General features: G+C 35.2%; 1 protein-coding gene across 2 annotated transcripts; it reads left to right on the top strand.

Moving 5' to 3' along the window:
• The first annotated feature begins 2,146 nt into the window (after positions 1–2,146).
• On the top strand, positions 2,147–4,875 carry LOC8268175 (growth-regulating factor 7). Of its 2 annotated transcripts, XM_048369973.1 has the most exons (5): positions 2,147–2,747; positions 2,847–3,061; positions 3,225–3,416; positions 3,514–3,928; positions 4,027–4,875. In XM_048369973.1, the coding sequence occupies exons 2-5, from the start codon at positions 2,866–2,868 to the stop codon at positions 4,661–4,663; spliced, it is 1,440 nt and encodes a 479-aa protein (XP_048225930.1). In that variant the 5' UTR covers positions 2,147–2,747; positions 2,847–2,865; the 3' UTR covers positions 4,664–4,875. The 2 variants fall into 2 exon arrangements, with proteins under 2 accessions (XP_048225930.1, XP_002521932.2); XM_002521886.4 differs by having other exon boundaries at positions 2,147–3,061.
• The last annotated feature ends 15,119 nt before the right edge of the window (positions 4,876–19,994 follow it).

Below are 19,994 nucleotides of genomic sequence, written 5' to 3'. Positions count from 1 at the left end.
ACTTACTTGTATCAATAGTAGGAGCAAGAGACTTTGCAGTTTCTGGCATGCGATTCACATATGTTCTACCACTTGTTGTATTTCTTTTGCACTTCTATTATTACTTCTTGTATTGGCTAATTAAGTGCAGGTTTGCGCTTTTGAGCTTGGATTATTGATAGTGTTAGACCTATTTGTACATCCTCGACTTTCCCTCTTTTGAGCCATTAGCCTCAAGCCGGAGTGTCTCGTCAGAGTAGGCCTAGATCCATGTACACTACATGTGGATCAACACCCTGACCTAGGATCAAGTAAAAGAAATTTCATTAGTTTATTTGTAAATAATCAAGGTATTGATAGTTGCTTGGTTTTCTATTTCCAGATCCACTCGGATTGGCTCAGGGATAGGAGGAGTTGGGACCCCTATATGTTGTTTGCAGCTGACATTAACCACAAGAGGATTCTTCTTCCAAGGTTGGCTTACCGAATGTGGTATCTTGGTGAGCATATATGCGATTGGGAGAAGAGGCCTACTCTTCGACAATGGACCTCTCTGATGAGGAGTTGGAGGAGTGCCTTGAGGGCTATGATGACCCAGAGGACCTTAACATTAGGTCGAGGAGGAGTGAGTACCCGATCTTTATGTCCCAGCTTCTAAGCCCCGTGCCTCTAAACAAAGACACCATTGCTCAAGTATTTCATTGTTACCCTCTACTGTTTTATTGCTTCTGTGTGATGTTCTAAGCATTTGTCTTTTCCTTTATTCAATTTAGCAGGTCTGGCAAATCTAGAATATTCAAGTCAGAGGATGTACGACCTTCTCATTGTCTTAAAGCCACTCGTGCATTTGCCTCTTCTACGGTTTCTATGCCGAATGTTCCTCCTCCGATGATGCCTGATATGATGCCTGATATGATTCCAGAAAGCATTCCTTTCCTCCATGATCCAACCGTATCCTATTGGAGCATTCCCTTTCTTTTCTTTTTTTACCGTTTATTCCTCTAACTTCATTTTTGGGTCCATCACCGAATTGAATAGTGAAATGGAGTTAGGTCAAGATATCAATACCTATTTGACAATTAACTTGAGAAGAAATAAATCAAATAGTAATATGTTCATTTTCTTCTTTTAAAGAAAACTATGGAACACGGATTCATAAATTACATGATAAAATTGAAAACAACTAGACATAATGGAATGAAATTCAATAAAATGAGAGTTAATGCATGCACAACGCTACTACTACTTACTCCCACTGCTATTACTATTGCACTAGTAATCTTATTCGCGGTTCGTATCCTCATTTGCTTAACAAGAAGGTGGTAAAAAAATGATAATCATAATAATTATAAAAGGACAAAAAGAGGAGTGGCAATGGAGCTGAGCAGGACGAGTTTTGAGATTTTCATAAATTTCGTAAAATATAAAGGTAGAGCAGGGACGAAATCTCATTTTTCTATTTTTTTTATAATTCTATTAATGTATAAAATCTAAAGACTTTTATGTATTTAACAATATTTTATATTTTTTGATAATTTTTTATATATTATTATTTTTTTAAAAGTAAATATTATTTTATATAATTTATAAAAATTGAAATTGAATTGAGAAAGAAATACTACCATATCATCTATAACACAACTAATTAATTATTACATGTGATATTATATATTAGATAAAATGTTTATATTAAATTTTATTTGTAAAAAGTTAAACGAGTTATAAATTATATAATAAATATTAATTATATTTTTATAATCATTATAAATATTTTTATTATAGAAATAAAAATCTATATATAAAATGATAAAAATTTAAATTTAAAATCTCTTACTTTTAAAAATCACTCTTAACACCTTAGTTAATAATTTAATGTAATATAAATAATTACTAGTTATCTATAATTCAATTAATAGAAATATTATTTAATAAATAACTAATATAAAAATAATTTTATTTATAAACAACAGAATAAATTAAATTTATTTAAAATAGATTTCTTCAATCGAGATTAAGTAGATAGACTCAAACCCACTCGTGCTCTGGTGCTATGGTTGAGGCTGAGGATGAATTCTTTTGTGGGAGCGGATCGGGTTTACCATATCTAGTTAAAGGGAGAGGAGGGTGGCCAAATCTTTCTTTATTTTTGTTTTCCTAAATAAGAAAGTAAGGTGATGGGGTTAGTACACAGTCTTTAGCTTTACATGCAGAAGAATACAATAGATGCCGCATTAATAATAAGAGAGAGAGAGAGAGAGAGAGAGAGAGAAATGGGGCAGTATATATTATTGAAGAGTTGCTTTTACTACCAACTATGGTGCGAATGTTGGAAGCATGGAGGCAAAGCAAAAGGCCTAAGATGGCGGCAACCCATTCCTATATCATAAATTCCCACATCAGCCCCACACTTGTCTCTACCATATTATTCACTACCATCCACCAACTAGTGAGAGAAAAACTAAAAAAAGAAAAAGAGAAAAAAAAAAAAAAACAGAAAGATGTGTATTAGATAAGTCTTATACAAGAGATATGGAGCACAATAAGGTGGTCTGCTTTCTTTAAGAAAAGCCCATAACCCTCAAAAAGGAAACCAAAAAAAAAAAAATTCTCTTGTGTGTGTTTGTGGGAATTCAACTTTGATGGAAAAGCCAGTTTCCCAAATACAGAAAGCTGTTTCATTATGACTATAGTTGGCTTTAGCGTTTTAGACAAGGCAAGCTAAAGATTTTTAGGAGCAGTAATATATACTATACTCATCATCATCATCAGTTATTCTCCTGTTCTTCTTTTCTTCTTTTTTTTTTTTCTTCTTTTACCACTTTTATGATGCTTGATCATGGGAATCACCACTGTCCATTTCTATCAAGTGTTGGTGATGGTCCCACAATGAGGAGCAGAATCAAGTGCAACCCTAGTGGTGATACATACTACTACAGTGTTGCTGCTGGTGGAAGTGGAACTGCTGCTGCTGCTACTTATTATGGTGCTGCTGTTGATAGTGTAAGTGCTGCAAGAACACTGCAGCCTTTTGACACTTCTCCCACAGAAGCTGTCATCACGGCTACTGTCTTCAAATCCCCAGGTAGAAAATCTTTCTTTTTTCTTGTCTTCTCTTTTCTTTTCTTTTCTCAAGTCAATAATTTGTCAAAAATTGGTCTCTCAGAGAGCGAGAGAGAGAAAAAAAAAAAAAAAAAAAGAAAGAAAAGGTTAAATGAGATTGACTGACTGACTGGATTACTGTGTAGATATGAAAATGGCTGCAACAGCAGCACCATCTTTGGAGTTTCCTTTTACAATTGCACAGTGGAAAGAACTTGAAAGACAAGCAATGATATACAAGTACATGATGGCTTCTGTTCCTGTGCCTCCACATCTTCTCTTACCCACTTCAAGAAATCTTCATTCAGACCCAGCTGCTGCTGCTTCACTTTCTTCTTGTAAATTACTTGTTTCTCTTCTCTCTTAAATCTATGTTTGTTAAATTTTGGCGAGATGGGTAGTCAATAGATCACCAAAGTTGCAATCTTTATGCAGTGGGCAGTGGTGGTTTGAATCTGAAGTACACAAATGGGGCAGATCTGGAGCCAGGAAGGTGCAGGAGGACAGATGGAAAGAAATGGAGGTGTTCAAGAGATGCTGCTCCTGATCAGAAATACTGTGAGCGTCACATGCACAGAGGCCGTCCCCGTTCAAGAAAGCCTGTGGAACTCCTTGCCAACACCAACAATAACAAGAAGATCCGTTATAATTATGTTAACAATCATACTAATTCTGCACAATCTCCTGTTGCTTGGGCTGTTGCTAATAAAAATGGTGCTGCTGATTCTCAGTTTCTTGGTTCCATTGCGCAACCATACGTTCAAGCCCCTGTTTTTCTTGATAAGCCCAGTACCAAAGTTGCAGATTTTGATGGGTCTATGGCATTTGCTTCAAATTTCAAGGAATCCAGGTTAGTTTTAAGATTAAGTTGCTGATTATTAGTAATATTCTTTTTGTGTTTTGGTTGGATTTTAGGGGATCTTTTTTTTTTTTCTTTATGTTCTGAAGGAGTTTACAGTGGATGATGAAAGGAGAAGCCGCGTCCATTGCTACAGCTGATCAACAATGGCCAGGGATTGGACTGTCAAGTGACTGTTCCTTCAATCCAGAGTACCAAAGGGAGGCTTTGAATTTGAATTCCTTTGGAGATTTCAGTGCTGGAGAAGATCAACGGAACAATCAAAGCAGAGGTTTTATTGATGCATGGTCTAATGTTGCATCAGATAAACAGAGTGACAACTCCGGGAATACAAATTCTTCTTTTACATCAAGTGGGCTGCTTTCACTAGGCATCAACTCTATAAATGATGAGATGAGTCAGATTCAAATGGGTTTAGGCCTAGTAGAATCAGATCAGAACCATGGTTCCAGTATCAAGCCTCTGGCCTTGGCTCCTGCTGCTTGGCCAGAGGGAGCTACAGTGTCACCAGGTGGTCCTCTAGCAGAAGTGTTGCAACTCAGCTCAGGTAACACAGTAGTTGAAAATGGCGATCCTACTAGTCCTCCAGCCACTGCAGCCTCTTCCCCATCTGGGGTTCTGCAGAGAACACTTGCTTCATTTTCTGATAGCAGTGCTAATAGCAGCCCAACACTTGGCAGTTCTGTGAGGGACAAATCTGAGATTGCCTTGATGTGGTTAAATTGAATCAAAGATAATATTGCAATCTTATGGTGAAAGTATTATAAATTTTATGTATTTTGGCTTTGGTTTGTTGAATTTCAGTGCATAATGTTGATGAAATTTGGCATTATTATATTGTTTGAATTTATTTTATTTTTTTTCATGTTCAAATTTGAGTTGCTTCGTTTTTTCAAATGTAAAAGTATTCATAATTATTTTCCAACATTTGCTGTCTATATTAGTTTCTTCTTTGATGTGTCTTATTTCTATTATGTAATATTAATAAGAGTTCAAATTCAATTAAGTGTTATCTTCTAAGTTCAAATTCAATTTACCTCTATTCAATTTAGCTCTTTCCACATTCCTTTGTAACTTCGCAATCGTGCAGAACCGAATATATTATAAAATTTCTTAAGCTATTTCTTTTGCTAGTTAGATTGAAATTTACTTATTGTTAAGCGTATCGATGCCTTCAAGATTCATATCGATTATGAAAAATGTGTGCGAGTAGGTTATATTGGTTAACACATTTTTATAGAATTGCCATAGTTTTAAGAAAAGGTGTATTCTATCTTTAAGCCATGTATGTATTTATATTATTATAATGAAAAGAAAAAAAAAAGTGTAATCTCGACTATAGATTAAGTAAAATTTTATGTGACTATTTTTTATTATTGAGTCATCTCGATTTGATTGTTTATAGCTAAAAATTAACACTAGAGATGGGTCCAAATAACTTTGAGATGGACTTAGAAAGAGAGAGCTAAAAGATTTTTAGTTTATAAAAAGGAAAAGAGATTATCAGGGTGGATGTCGAATTCTGACAATTCTATTCTGATGTTTAAATTAGACCATAATAAGAAAGTTATCTATAAAGTTAGAGAATGATGAATAAAATATATCTTCTATATATTAGGGTTTTATATATTTTTTAGTGAAATTTTTATATTATTTTTTTAGAATATTAGACTTGGACTTTAAGTAGAGGTCTTACCTTTAACAGAGAGACCTCCTTATTTAAAGGGTTATCCTTAATGAAGACCTCTTGAGGTGGAGGTCATCCTCAAGGGAGATCTGCCATTTGGATCTTTCTTAAGAGAGACCTCTTGAGGTATAAATTCTCTTTGACGGAGACCTGACTTATAGATCATCCTTAAGGGAGACCTCTTGAAGTATAAGTAATCTTTAAAGGAGACTTGACATATAGGTCATCCTTAAGGAAGGCCTCTTGAGGTATAGGTCATCATTGAAGGATATTCAAGTGTCTTTAGCGACTACGGTACTGTAGGACTTTTCAACCTAATTGGGAACACGCTAACTAATCACGGAGACTAGCACGGAGATGAGAGTTGCCACTCGGGTAATTCACCGGAATACTTTTACTAATGAGTGACGTTTCTCAATTCTATAAGAAAGCTTTACGCCACAAATCCATAGATGGAATCAGAAGCCAACTTTCCTATTTGTGTATGTTTGTCTTTAATTTTATTGTTTAACAATATTTTCTATAAATGTAAACAGTTATATTTCTACACATCAAGCACTACAACATTTGAGGTCCTCCTAAGTCTAGCCTATTTTATTTAAGCTCAACACATACTCAAAGTTATTAACCTAACTTACTAGTCAATTATGTACAAGACCCACTTAGTCTAGCTCTTATTTCCAACCATTAAACCTAATGGACTACTTCTTATGAAAGGCCCAAGTTAAATGATCTTAGGTCTAAATATGGCCCAATTGATTCAATTAAAGCATGACAAAGATCCATTAAGTCTATATATATTTTAAAGTCCACTTACCATTAATTGATCTAATGGACTACAGTTTTCATACTAGGTCTAATTTAAGGTCTACTGTCTATATGTCAGTTTTAATTTACACAATTATACAACAGATATTTGGCATGCATTACAGATAAAGCAAAAATAAAGTACATAAAATAAATCTAGCTAAAACTTACTAAAAAATGAAAGAAAAAAAACCTAAAACTACGTTACAGTTCATAAAATCGCTAAAATACATCAGAAACTTAAAAAACAAACTAAAATCATGCACAGCCGATCGACTCAATGCAAAGGCGAATTGGCTATGTATTAAGCCGATCGGTTCTAGGGGACTTCGGGTGATTTTCTAGTGGTTTTTCTCAATTTCTCATGTCCAATTGCCGATTTCACATATATAAAGGATAAAAATTAAATTAGAACGTGTAAAATTAACATAAAAAGTTAAATATAACGATAAAAATCCTAAAAGACATGTAAACCTTAAAATTAAACTAACAGTAATCGAATATGGGATTCTAAGGCAAATCCCAAATTTTAATTATACAAGCTTAAAATTTAATTCATCTACATGGAAATTTAAAATCAATTATATTTACTATTCATTAACTAATTAAATTCAAAACTCAATACAATCATATTATCAAATTTAAAATTCTATGTGTTCTTATTATCAGACTCGAAACCTGATAAGGCTGTCGCGTGCTTATAAAAAATAACCTAACTAGACCTTCTAACTATATAGTCAGGCAAGCAAGGGTCGAATCCCTAGAGGCTGAAGTAGTAAAAACTAGCTAATCTTGACTTTAATTAATGCTAAGTAAGTAACCAAATCAACGATTGAGGATGAATTAATCTATAATGCAAATAATAATAATGAGAATAAATTCAAGGATACAAAGCAATTAGAGTTAAGTATCCCCACTAGCATAATTAATGCAAAGATAAGTTCCTACCCCAAACTAATTAAATAAATTTTCACAAGGAAAGGTAACCCTATAAAATACCATAGATCTCTTCCGAGTATCAATGGCTTCCCTAATATGCAATCAAAACCTACTCCCGTGGAATCATGCAAATTAAAGACATTAAACTCAATACCCTGACTTCCTAACAATCCATCCTACCTACTCCCATGGAGAATTTCATGTCCTTAATTGAAATAATCAAATCCGTCAAAACCCAACTCCCACTATGATAAAGACAATGGAATCATAACAATACTAATTATCCCTAATCTAGTTTTGGAATATGCACAATCAATTAAGCAAGAGCAATTAAATAATTAATTTGGGGAATTGAAGGAATAAATCATACATCAATCATGGCTAGGGTTCACTTAACCCTAGATTAGAAAACTACTCACTCATGATAGTTAAACAAACAAAATAGATTATAAAAGATAACATAATTAATAACAGCTTTAAAAGGAAAAGGAAAATACTTGGATTGATAGATGAATGATAAAGTCTTTAATCAATCTTCAAAGCATAAAGAAAAATAACATAATAGAGAAGGAGAACAAAACTAAGGAGAAAGGGGGCTGCCCTTTTTCTGGTTCTTTACAATCTATTTATATCATAGGGTATCCAGGAGTTTGGCTAGGTTTTTACCCTAAAAATTCGACTATACAGCTGTCCAAAATGCAGTTTTGCAGATCCAGCCACGGGCAGGCCGCGGCGTGGCATTGTAGGTCGCGAGCAGGGGGCGGAGTGGACTGTTTCTTTACTTTTATCATTGGCCTTGAAAGCCAAGTCGTGGAGTGGCCGCAGGATAGCTTCTCTTGCTCGTTTCGCGGTATAAAATCCTCCTAGGCATGAGTATCTCTTTAATATCGTGCTTGACCATGAACGACTCTACAAACATTCTCGCCAACGCCTAGCAACTCGAGCCAATTCCTACAAAAACAAAACAAAACGAACCCGAGGAGAGAAATATCGAAAATAACGAATAGTAGCTCTAAAAGATTAGAAATGCGAAGATAACATGAAGAACAACGTATATATATAGCATATAAAATGCATATATTATTGCGCTATCAAAACCCAATAAAATTAGCATATGTTATATGGCAAGAAATTCTAGTCTAGTCATATGAATCATGTGAAATAAACATCAATAATTAGAAAAAAATTCCTAATCATATTTCTATAAACAAATACAGAAAAACCAATTGAGGAAGGGATGTTGATGATGTAGATATAGGAGAACCCTCAAGTTATCACTGTTGGTTGTTGTTTTGCGAATCTCAGAAGACAAGGAAGCTATTGAATCAAAGATTGGTTAGGAATCCAGTTCTACTTTGGAATTTCAGAAAAGCTTATGTTATTCTTCAATGAGTTTCCTAATTTGGAGCTCTTTCTTAGTGGCTTACTAAAATTCAATTCTCTATACATATCGATGTATCTCTATAGTTTTAAAAAAACTTTGAGGAATGTGGCTAACCCTAGATCTAGGGTGCATCAATGTATTTATAGCAATAGGGTTAGGAAACACTAGGAAAGAGAGATGAGTATTCAATTATTTGAAAAATAAACTATAATGATCCATTACTTTATCAAATAAAAAAAGAGATTAAATCTTTTATATTCAAAAAATTATCATTAAAATATTTAGAAATCTCAATAATTATCATAAATACCTTATAGAAACTTATTTTTACTAATTTTTATCATTTTAGGTCGGAAATATACATAAAACGATATCAGATTTGAAAAACGGTCAATCAGTACTGTGTAGAACTAATCAGCTGTAGAGCCAATCAGCTCTACACAGAGCTGATTCGGCTCTATACTCAGCCAATCAGCTCGGTGTAGAGGCGATTCAGCTGTACACAGAGCCAATTGGCTCCAAGGGCAAAATGTTTTAAAATTTAATGACTTAGTCCCTAAACTTGTAAAAGCTACCATTTCATCTCTAAAACTTTATTTTTTTCCTGTCAATTGGGTTCAAATTGATTCTAGAAAAGTAATTTTAAGTCTAATTATTATTATCCGTCACTCGAATTTTCCCCTTCTCAATCTCTGAGACTCAAGAAAGGCAATAACTTTCATCATCAGGTTTTTCATAATTCTCTCGATATCTACATCCGGAAAATGGGTGCTGACAGTCATCTTTGAGCGAGACCTCATAAGGTATAGATAATTGTTAAAGGAGACCTAATATATAGGTTACTCTTTAAGGGAGACCTCTTGAGATATAGGTCATCCTTAAGAGAGACTTGACTGTCAACACCCATTTTTTGAATTTAGATATCGAGACGGAAAACCCAATGATGAAAGTTATTACTTTTCTCGAGAGGTTGAGGATAGTCAAATCCTAATTAGGGTTGTGAGTAATCGAACCAAAATCATTTTTTGAAATCAGTTTAGACTAAATTAGCATAAAAATTAAGTTTGGAGGATGAAATTGTAGATTTTATAAGTTCATGGACTAAAATATAAAAAAATTCATAACATCTGTTAGCAATTATTAGGTTTAGGATGCATTTAGTAGCATTTATTAGTAGTTGTTAGCATCCGTTAGCAATTATTAGCAGTCGATAGCAATTAAGAACAACACACAGTAACTAAGAACACCATATTTTTGGCAACTTTTAGAGAACGACAGAAAGGCTTTCTAGAGGCAGTATATATTTTCAAAGATCAATCACAAAGGCAAACCCTAAACACTTTGGATCCTTACCTCATATTTGATTCTACCTCCTCCTCATCACCTAAGACTTAAGGATCTAAATGATATGGTGACAACTTGAGGTTTCCCAAAACTAGTATCATTAATATTTTCTTTACTCTTTTCTTATTATTTTTATATTATTAGAAACATGTTAGGGTTGATTTTGTGATTAATTTTAATGATTTACATATTTTATATGTTCTGATGTAGGATTTTAGCAAGCTTTTATTGTTTTTATGACATGCAAGTCAGCTGGATTTTGAATAAGATAACATGCTCTTTGTTGAGTTTTGGATCTGATGATTATATGAGTAAAATAATATGTTAGGATTGTTTTGCTTTAATGATATGCATGTTTTGAATGATTAGATCTAGTTTTAGATTCATATGATTAAGTTTTAGGAAATTGCCATGAAAAGGTGTCTTATCTACTGTAAGTTTATTTTTTGATTATTTTTTACATTTTCTTGCTTTAATTCAATTTTTTTATGCCTTGTTCTATGATTTTACATGTATTAATCGCATTTGATATGTTTTATGCATGTGAATCAAATTTCTAACGATGGAAAACCTTAAACCAAAGCAAAATCGACTGTTACAGAGGTGCAGAGCCGATCAACTGTGCTTTGAGTCGATCGGCTTTATGAGGTCACCAATCAACTGTTCACTTCAAAGTTGTCTTGTTTCACGATTTTTGACTCTAATTGTTGCTTTTGGCTTCTTTAGACTTAGATTTGATTTTTTTAAGTTGTTTAGTTGTAGGATGGATTTAATAACTTAGGTTTACTATTTTCCTTTGTTTTTACTTTATTTTTGCTTTATTATGTGAATGAATGAAAAATATGTGATGTTTGATTTAAAATTAAAATTGAGCACCTAGACTTAGGTTAAAATAACGCTTTGCATATAAACTATAGTCCATTAGGTTAAATATTAGTAGATTAGGCCTAAATTAAAATCAATATAGACTTAGTGGGCTTGTACCATGGATAAAATTAATTAATGGACCCACTTGAAATAAGAACCTTAATTGGGCCTTGGTATATAAATGAATAGTCCACTTAGATTAAAAACTTGGTAATCAAAGTATAACCTGTAATTGGGCTAGACTAGGTGCGCTTCATGCATAATTAAATAGTAAAAATAGGCTAGCATAATAAACGGGGATTGGGTCTAACTAAAATGGGCTAGACTTAAATGGACCCACATATTGTAGTAATTGTTGTGTTTACAATTATTAGCCCATTAAATAATACAATTAAAAATAGGGATACACAAATAAGGAAATTGGCTTCCAGATCTATTTATGGATGTGGCGAAGCTTTCTTATGAAATCTAGAAACGCCACTCTATTAGTAAAAGTGTCTCAGAATTACCCGGGTGGCAACTCCCTTTTTCTATACTAGTCTCTGTGACTAGTTAGTGTGTTCCCTATTATGTTGAAAAGCCATGCAGTGCCATAGTCACTATAGACACTTGGGTGTGCGCCCGAAATTATAGCTCATAGTGGCGACTCCGTTGAGAATAAGAGAAGTTGATTCTAGTGTATCCTAATTTTTAATTTTGTTATTTAGCGAGTTATTCTTGCATCACTAAACCATTTTCACACAATGTGCACTTTGGTCTCTATAGCCCTGATGGCGTCAGTTAGTATCTCTTTGGTTCCACTCGTATCTTAGAGTTATAACACTAGCTAACCATCACTCATAAGTAATAAGTAAGTTTCCTTCATCGCATGGACCCTTGTGCATTGCATGTGCATCATGCATACCATGCATCGCACTAACTCTTTATTTTGAAGCCATATAGATTCTCTTTTGGGTTGGAAAAGATAAGAGAGTGGTAGGCTGGAGAGGATAATAATTTTACCGTAGATCCAATTTATGTTGGAGTACCTCGAAAGACCAAGGCATCACCGTTCTATGACCGAGACCGAAGCTACATCTGAAATGGCTAAGGAGAGCTAATGAGTAGGATATCGAGATCCTCAAGAATGCAACCATTGATGACCTAAGAGGTATGATTCTGGAATAGCTCCAACAAATTTTTACTGGAGTGGCTGCAAATTAAGCCCCACTAGCTGCTTCAATTGCACCCATTGCCTTTATGATAGCTAATCCTCTTGTAGTTGACCCGATTGCTATCACTGTTGAAACTGTTATTGCCACTGCTGCTAATATTAAAGATCTTGCTATGAAGGGAGTGCCTCAAGAATTTTAGAATTTCAATGAGTTTATGCTAGACCAGACTATAAAGGAGACTGCCCTTGCCACTAATGAGGTTGTGAGAGCAAGACTTGAAAAGACGCAAGGCATGCTGGAAATCAAAGGTTTGGACCTGACCTATGATTTTAATGAGTTGGTCCTAATGAGCGAGGACAAGCTGCCTGCCAAATTCAGAATGCCTGAGATGAATAAGTTTAATAGGACTGGTGCTCCAATGGTTCAATTGAGTAAGACACAAGTTGTCAAGCTATTTGCATTATCCTTAGAAGGACCTATTATAAACTGGTACCATGGCTTAGAAGGTCCGTCAAATCTAAATGGCGAGATTTGTGTAATTCTTTTATTAACCAATATCATTACAACACTCATCTTGAAGGAATTTTGAGTCCATTGAGCAAAATTTGAATGAGTCCTCTGATTTCTTAACCAGGTGGAGGAATAAGGCTGGATTGATGAAGAACAAACCTTTTGAAAAGGACCAAGTTCATATGGTGGTCTGAAACATTCTTCTAGCTTGGGTTGAGAGGCTTTAGATGAACCCAAAAGTGTTTATAAACCTATATGATGATGGGCTTCAGGTTAAAGAGATTGCGAATGATAAGAGAAAGAATGTTTAGACTGATAGAAGGACAAACTATCAGGCTGGAAGGAGCCGAACTCTCGATGTGAATGTTGTTGCACAACCGAGGAGGTTCTCCAATTTCAAGTAGCCTTTTTCAAAAATCTTCAAAAGGCTACTGCAAAATGGCCTGCTCCAACCCACTACTTCAAAAACCCACCAAACCTAAATGCACCTCGATACAAGTCAAACATATACTACAAATTCTACTAAGCACTTGGACACTATATTGAGAACTGTATTTGCCTAAAACATGAAATACAAGACCTCATCGATGTTGGAAAGCTAATTGACCTTTACCAACCTAGCACCAAAAGGAACCCCCTGCCTAACACACCACCCCTAAACCAGGTATCCATGATCACCCCTAACTTTAGTGAAAAGGAGGTCATGAATTCCTTCCAAGACATACCCTTACCTGAAACTGAGCTAGAGCTAGAACTAAAGAGCCCATAAAGAGCCTTCACCAAGCTAGGAGCATCATTATCTGTGGTATTCCATCGCCTAGTAAAGAGTAGGAAACTCAAGCCCCCTATCACTGAGAAATGGTCCTAACCCTCAAAATGGTCAATTTATGAGCATCATTAAACTTTTAGGCATATGACAGATCAGTGCAACTGTCTCAAGCATAAAATTCAAGACCTAATAGACTGTGGGGATTAGCGAGTAGAGTGACCTCCTTAGGATGAGTATAAATACCTGATAGGGCAGCCTTCTGGCAAGTTCGACTTCAAGGTCCGTAATTTGAGGCCTCATTTGGCTGATATTTGAATTGAGGACATTATACCGAGTGGTTCGAGATCGGACAATAAGAACAGGTGATTGGTGACTCTTGCCTTATGGAAGTATGGAAGGAGGATGAAAAGAAGTCGGTCATGGCCATTGACATTTGGTATAGTTCTGAGGACGAGTGTGAAGTCTAAGATATTGGTGCCAAAGACATCTAGGCAAACAATGTTTTGATAAAAATACTAAGTTGGTGGCTAAAGGCAATGACAAGGGAGTAAAAGAGTTGAAGCAGGTTGAGAAAGGGCCATATGAAGAGGATAAAGGGCTGTTAGAAGAGCTGAAAAAGAATAAGAAGATGATCGAAATCTGGAAGCTGTTGATGCACTCATAAGAGTATAGAAATGCTCTAATTGAGGCCTGGTCTAGCATCATCATAAGCACAGTAGCTACCCCTGAGGAGATGGTCAAAATGGTAATTGATAAAACTATTGGAATGATTACTTTCTCATATGAAGATTTGCCACTAAAGGGGAGGGACCATAACAAGACTCTCTACATTGCAACTAAAGTGAAAGGGAAAAGGGCTCTTTATATGATGGGTCAGCCATCAATGTTTTTCCTTCTCACATACTTCTTGAACTGGAGATGACTGAGAAAGATCTGAAGCCATCTGACATGGTCATAAGAACCTATGAGGGGACTAAAAGAGATGTGGAAGGGACATTGTCAGCACTAGCAAAAATAGGTCCTGTAGAATCCTAGGTTGAGTTCATTGTCCTAGACATCCCAATAACTTTTGCTTTATTATTGCGTAGGCCATGGTTTCATGCCCTAGGAGGAGTATTGTCCACTGTGCATCAGAAATCAAATTCCTTCATGAAGGAGAGATAATTACTATTAAGACTGAAGGTGGCAAGGTCTTTTTGGCTGTTCAAGAAGCTGCTAAGGAGCTTGATGCCCCGACTGGGTTTTAGGTTGTTGTCATCTATGAGGATTATATCGATCTGAAGGTCGCAAGCACGTTCAAGAAAATAGACTTCATGCTTGGAATAGGTTTGGGAAAGAACTAATAAGGAATTGTAGATTTTTCGAACTTCAAAAAATGGAAGGCCTAAACATAGCTTGGATACCGTGAGGATGAAGATGACGACAAACCAAAGGGTAAGACTCCAAAAGACATTTTTGTTAAAGAGTACAACCCAGGGAGCCCGAGCCTATTACTATAGTTGGGACTGAGGTGCTGGGGTTCAAAATCTTTAAGACTTTAATCATCAACAGGATAGTTGAGTTGAGCATTAAGGATGTTTGAAAAAAAGTCACAGCTAAGGTCGAAAAGCTGAAGCTGTAGGAATTCATCCACCTACTAGAGAATCTAAGTTTGCAAGGTTTAGCTGCTCTAGTAAAGGAGAATATGATTGATGTATTCTATGAAGAAACTGATGTAATAACGCCCGATCTTTATGAGAATGATGTCTTTTTTGCTTCTAAGATCAATTAAATGTACTCTAATTTTGCTTACTTGTGTGATGTCTTTCCTAATGGCAGTGAGCATTTTAATGATCATGACATGTGCATGTTTGACATTAATTCCATTCAAATTGATTCATTTAATTTAGGCACAAATGAGAATCCAAGGCACATTTTAATTGCTCATGATATAACTCTTGAGGAGTGGAGAGAATCTAAAAGAATAATAGAAAATGAAAATTGGCATTTTCTTTGTCATACAACGACATACTAGGATTAAACAGCAAGATAGTATATTCCGACCTATCAGCACATCAAGCATATCACGTAGAAAATGAGAAGGCTGAGGCTAGAATGGAAAAGAAGATTTGAGAAGAAGTTTCTAAGCAAGTAAAAGCTAATTTCCTCGATGTGGTCGACTATCCCGAATGGTTGGCAAATATTGTCCTAGTCCTGAAGAAGGATGGAAAAGTTAAGATGTGAGTAGACTATCAAGACCTGAATAAGGCATATGCCCTAAGAAGAGTTATTTTTCCCTTCCTCATATAGATGTGATAGTTGATAGTGCAGCCTCAAGCACAATGCATTCCTTTATAGATGGGTTCTTCGGATACAACTAGATCATGATAGCAGTTTTAGACAAGGTGAGGGAGGTGGTAGTTTCTCAATAGTCTTAATCTTGGCTCTATCCACCTTAATTCCTTTACTAGAGATTTGGTGCCCTAGCATAATGCCTTCATGTACCATAAAATGGTATTTCTCCCAATTCAACATCAAGTTGGTCTTCTCATATCGCCAATACCTTCTCCAAATGCTCTAAATATTCTTTAAAAAAATTTCCATGGACAAAGAATTCATCCATGAAAACTTTTATAATATCTTCAACCAAGTCATTGAAGATAGCCATCATGCACCTCTGAAATATGGCTAGTGCATTACACAATCTGAACTACATTCTTCTATACACAAAGGTCTCGTAGGGGCATATGAATTTGGTCTTTTTCTAATCCTCAAGGGCTATTGGAACATGAAAATATCCTCATAAACCATCCTAAAAATAGTAGTATTCATGCCCTGACAAGCTCTCTAGCATTTGATCAATGAATGGTAAAAGAAAATGATCTTTTCTCATGGCATTATTCAGCTTCCTATAGTCGATGCACACTCTCCATCCTGTTACAGTTCTTATTGGGATTAGCTCATTATTTTCATTTACCATAACTGTCATGCCTCCCTTCTTTTGCGCTACTTGTACTGAGCTTACCCAAGAATTGTCTGAAATGGGATAGACAATCCCGGCATCAAAAAGTTTAATCACCTATTTCTTCACTACTTCTTTCATGTTAGGTTTGAGACGCCTTTGAGGTTGTACCCCCGTTTTGAGCTCTTTTTCCATGAGAATCTTATGTGTGTAAAAAGAAGAGTTGATTCGCTTTATATCTACAATCTTCCAAGCTATTGCCCTCTGCCTCCTTCTCAAAACTTTCAATAACTTAGCCTTCTGATCATGCAGTAATCCAGAACTAATTATTACTGGTAGCGTGCACTCTAAGTGTTTCAAAAGTTGCTTCAGTTCTAAAGAGGGAGGATCTTCAATGGAAGGCTTCATCCTTTCCTCTTTGGGCATCTCTATAGGCTCGAAAGACTGCTTTCTCATTAGCCTTGCTGCCTCAAGGTAGGCTAGTTGCTCTAGAGCTCTTGGAATCTCACATTTCTCCTGTTCAATCCAAAGGATCTTCAGCAATAATAGCTGAAATATAATTCACAGTCTCATGTTTAACTCTATCATTACTAATATTCATGTCATCGAGTACAAGCAGATGTTTCATGGTGTTAGGGATCTGAAATGTCACTTGCTCTTCCCCTACCCTAAGAATGAGCTTACCATCATGAACATCAATGATGGCCCTAGTTGTAGCAAGAAAGAGTCTTCCTAAAATAAGGGAGACATTAACATATTCATCCATATCCATAACTATGAAACCCATAGGAAAAATAAACTCATGAACCTTAACCAACAAGTCCTCAATGATACCCCTAGGGTATACAACAGATTTATCAGCCAATTGAATGCTCATGAGTGTTGGTTTAAGTTCTCCCAGCCCTAATTTCTTGAACAAATTATATGACATAACACTAATGCTAGCCCCCAAATCGGCAAGCGCATTATTAACATTTAGATTACCAATAAAGCAAGGAATAGTAAAACTTCTAGTGTGCTGCTTATGGAACTACAACTAAGGCAGTGAACCTATCGATGTAGCCTAGCACAACGGCAAGTATTAAAATATTGTATCCCTCAGAAAAGTGAAGTCCTAGAGTTACTACTTCGTCCTTTGTTATCTAGCCTAAAATTAATAACAGACGTTTTCTAGATTTACTAATGACTAAAAGCTAAGTTCTAAATGGAATACGAGAATGAATGAATAAACAGAATAATTAAGACAAGAAAGCAAACCCAAAGGGAACCTAGACTAGTTGGCAATCAAAGAAAAGATAATAGATTATTGAGTCCGATTATGCTACCCGTGGATGGATTCTTAACTGAATTCGGTTTCCCTCTCGAGACAACCGAATTCCTAAATCTAAGAACCTAAAGTTGGAATCTCTTCCTAACGATTGATTATTAAGTTAGCCTTAAGCTTTAATTTGGCTCTATTAAGTTTTGTTAATTCTTAATCTGGAAAATTAATTAACCTTATCTCTAATTGAAAATTGACCTAATCTTGCAATTAAATTTCCAAACTCAATCAGAATTTGTCAATTGTTAAAAGAATTCTATGAGCAGTAATCAACACATTTAATGTAAATAAAACTGAATTTAATTATTAATAGCAAAAAGAATACATAAAGGAACTCAAACAATCCTAACAATTCAGTATTAAGCCAACATAGTAAGTTACCCGAACGGGTTCAACCACTCTAGCTACACATGTTCATGTCTAAAGAAAATAGGAATCAATTACAGTGAAAGAACGAAGAAATCGGAACATATACACCCTTTTCCTAGAATTAGATGGATAGCTCAAAGCCTTAATCCACACTACAGTTAATCTCCAAAATTGATTCTTCATTCGCTCCAAAGCTCATCCTCAATATTCAGTCCAAAACCCAAATCATGAATCTGATGTTCCAAGGTGGAATCTGTTTCCTAGAAGCCCCTTGAAATGCCTGACAACACATCTAGGAAAATTACAACGGAATATCAAAAGTTAAAATCGTCGATCTGGAACTCCCTTTTTCTCTTTTTGGCTCGTTCCTTTTGTTCATTATGCAAATACGAGCGCGTTCCAGTTCATGTCCCCCAACACGGGCCGGGTTGGACTCCAATTGACAGAATGAACTGAATCGACCATAGCCGTGTTCTTGCTCGTGTTTACCCCATATGGGCTGTGCTCCAGGGTGTGGTACCCTCGAAAAATGTACTGCTACAAAGTGTTTAAGCTACACGGCTTGGAATTTCTGCACAGGATCCAACACGGCTGTGTTGACTTTCTAAGAGTCAACCCAAAATTAACGCCTCTGATTACGTTCGTTTTCACTCAAAATTGATCTAGAATTGCTCAAACACTAATGATGGACCTATAAAATCTCCTGGAATACAAAAGGACATAAAACACAGGTGATATTAGAATAAAAACACAATAATTGCTAAGAAAATACACAATAATATGCAAGCAAACATGTGTAAAATTATGCACATCAAATTACCCCACACTTAAGCTTTTGCTTGTCCTCAAGCAATTAACAATTCAACTCATAAAAATGCAGTCAACAAATCCTCAAAGTTCATGCCCCTATATCACAATAAATAGCATTCAACACATCTCAAAAGAAACTCAATCGTAAGTCAAGTTACAAATTATTAACAAAGGATGGAGATAATATCAATTTATGAATAACTTAATCAACAAGACGATAACAAATGTCAAAAAACCAATTCCTCACAGGGATCACTCAAGTCACTCAAAGTGTATATAAGGTGAGAAGTAAATCCCTCAAAGAAAATGCACAAAACCCGCTTACTATAAGCATGCTCATAAATCCTATCTCCACTACTGTGAACAAATGAATACCAAAATCAAAGGGTCTTTACTAGGGTCGTAATGGGGCTAAGGTAAAGGTATGGAGATTTGGGAAAGAGGTGTGAAAATGCTAGAAATTCTTGCAATAAATAAAAATGTATGCTCAAAGGAATAAATGCCCAAAACTTCAAAACCATATTCATTAAAATCCTCAATTTGTAGAATAATGCTCGAAAATGCTCTAAATCCAATATAAAAAAATTTGTTGTTTTATTTTTTTTAAGAAAACTGAACTAGCAGCTTATAAAAGTTCTATATACAACTGAATAAAGTTAAAAAAAGCAAAAATACAGTTTGGATTGAAAGGAGCATCTCAAATATCAAAAGGACTTGGTAAACATAGCAAATAGCATTTTAATTCCAAATAAGAGTGAGCAAATCATAGAAATTTCAGCATAGATTTAAAAGAAAGATAAAATGAAAAGGCTAAGATGTAAAGTGTGGAATGGTGTAAAATGAAGAAAAGGATAAAAGCTCAATCATGGCTAGCTAATGGAAACACAGATGGTAGGCTTTTGGTCAAGTGTGGTGAATCCTAAGTTGCCTAAATCATCTCATGGTATTCAAAATTCATATAACCTCAACAAGCATTACAAAGCAAGTTCTAGAAGCAAAATCAAGTACAATGCACACTCAAATAAGAAATATAAAGAGCATATGTATAATGAATGCTCAACTAGCTCAAAATCTCACATTTGAAGTGTGGCATTAGTTGCAATTGGTTCTGAACATCATTAATTGAATCACCATTTAAGAAACACATGCATATGA

This window comes from Ricinus communis, chromosome 1 (assembly GCF_019578655.1).
Source record: "Ricinus communis isolate WT05 ecotype wild-type chromosome 1, ASM1957865v1, whole genome shotgun sequence".
NCBI lineage: Eukaryota > Viridiplantae > Streptophyta > Magnoliopsida > Malpighiales > Euphorbiaceae > Ricinus > Ricinus communis.
This window is presented reverse-complemented; position numbering and strand designations above follow the sequence as displayed.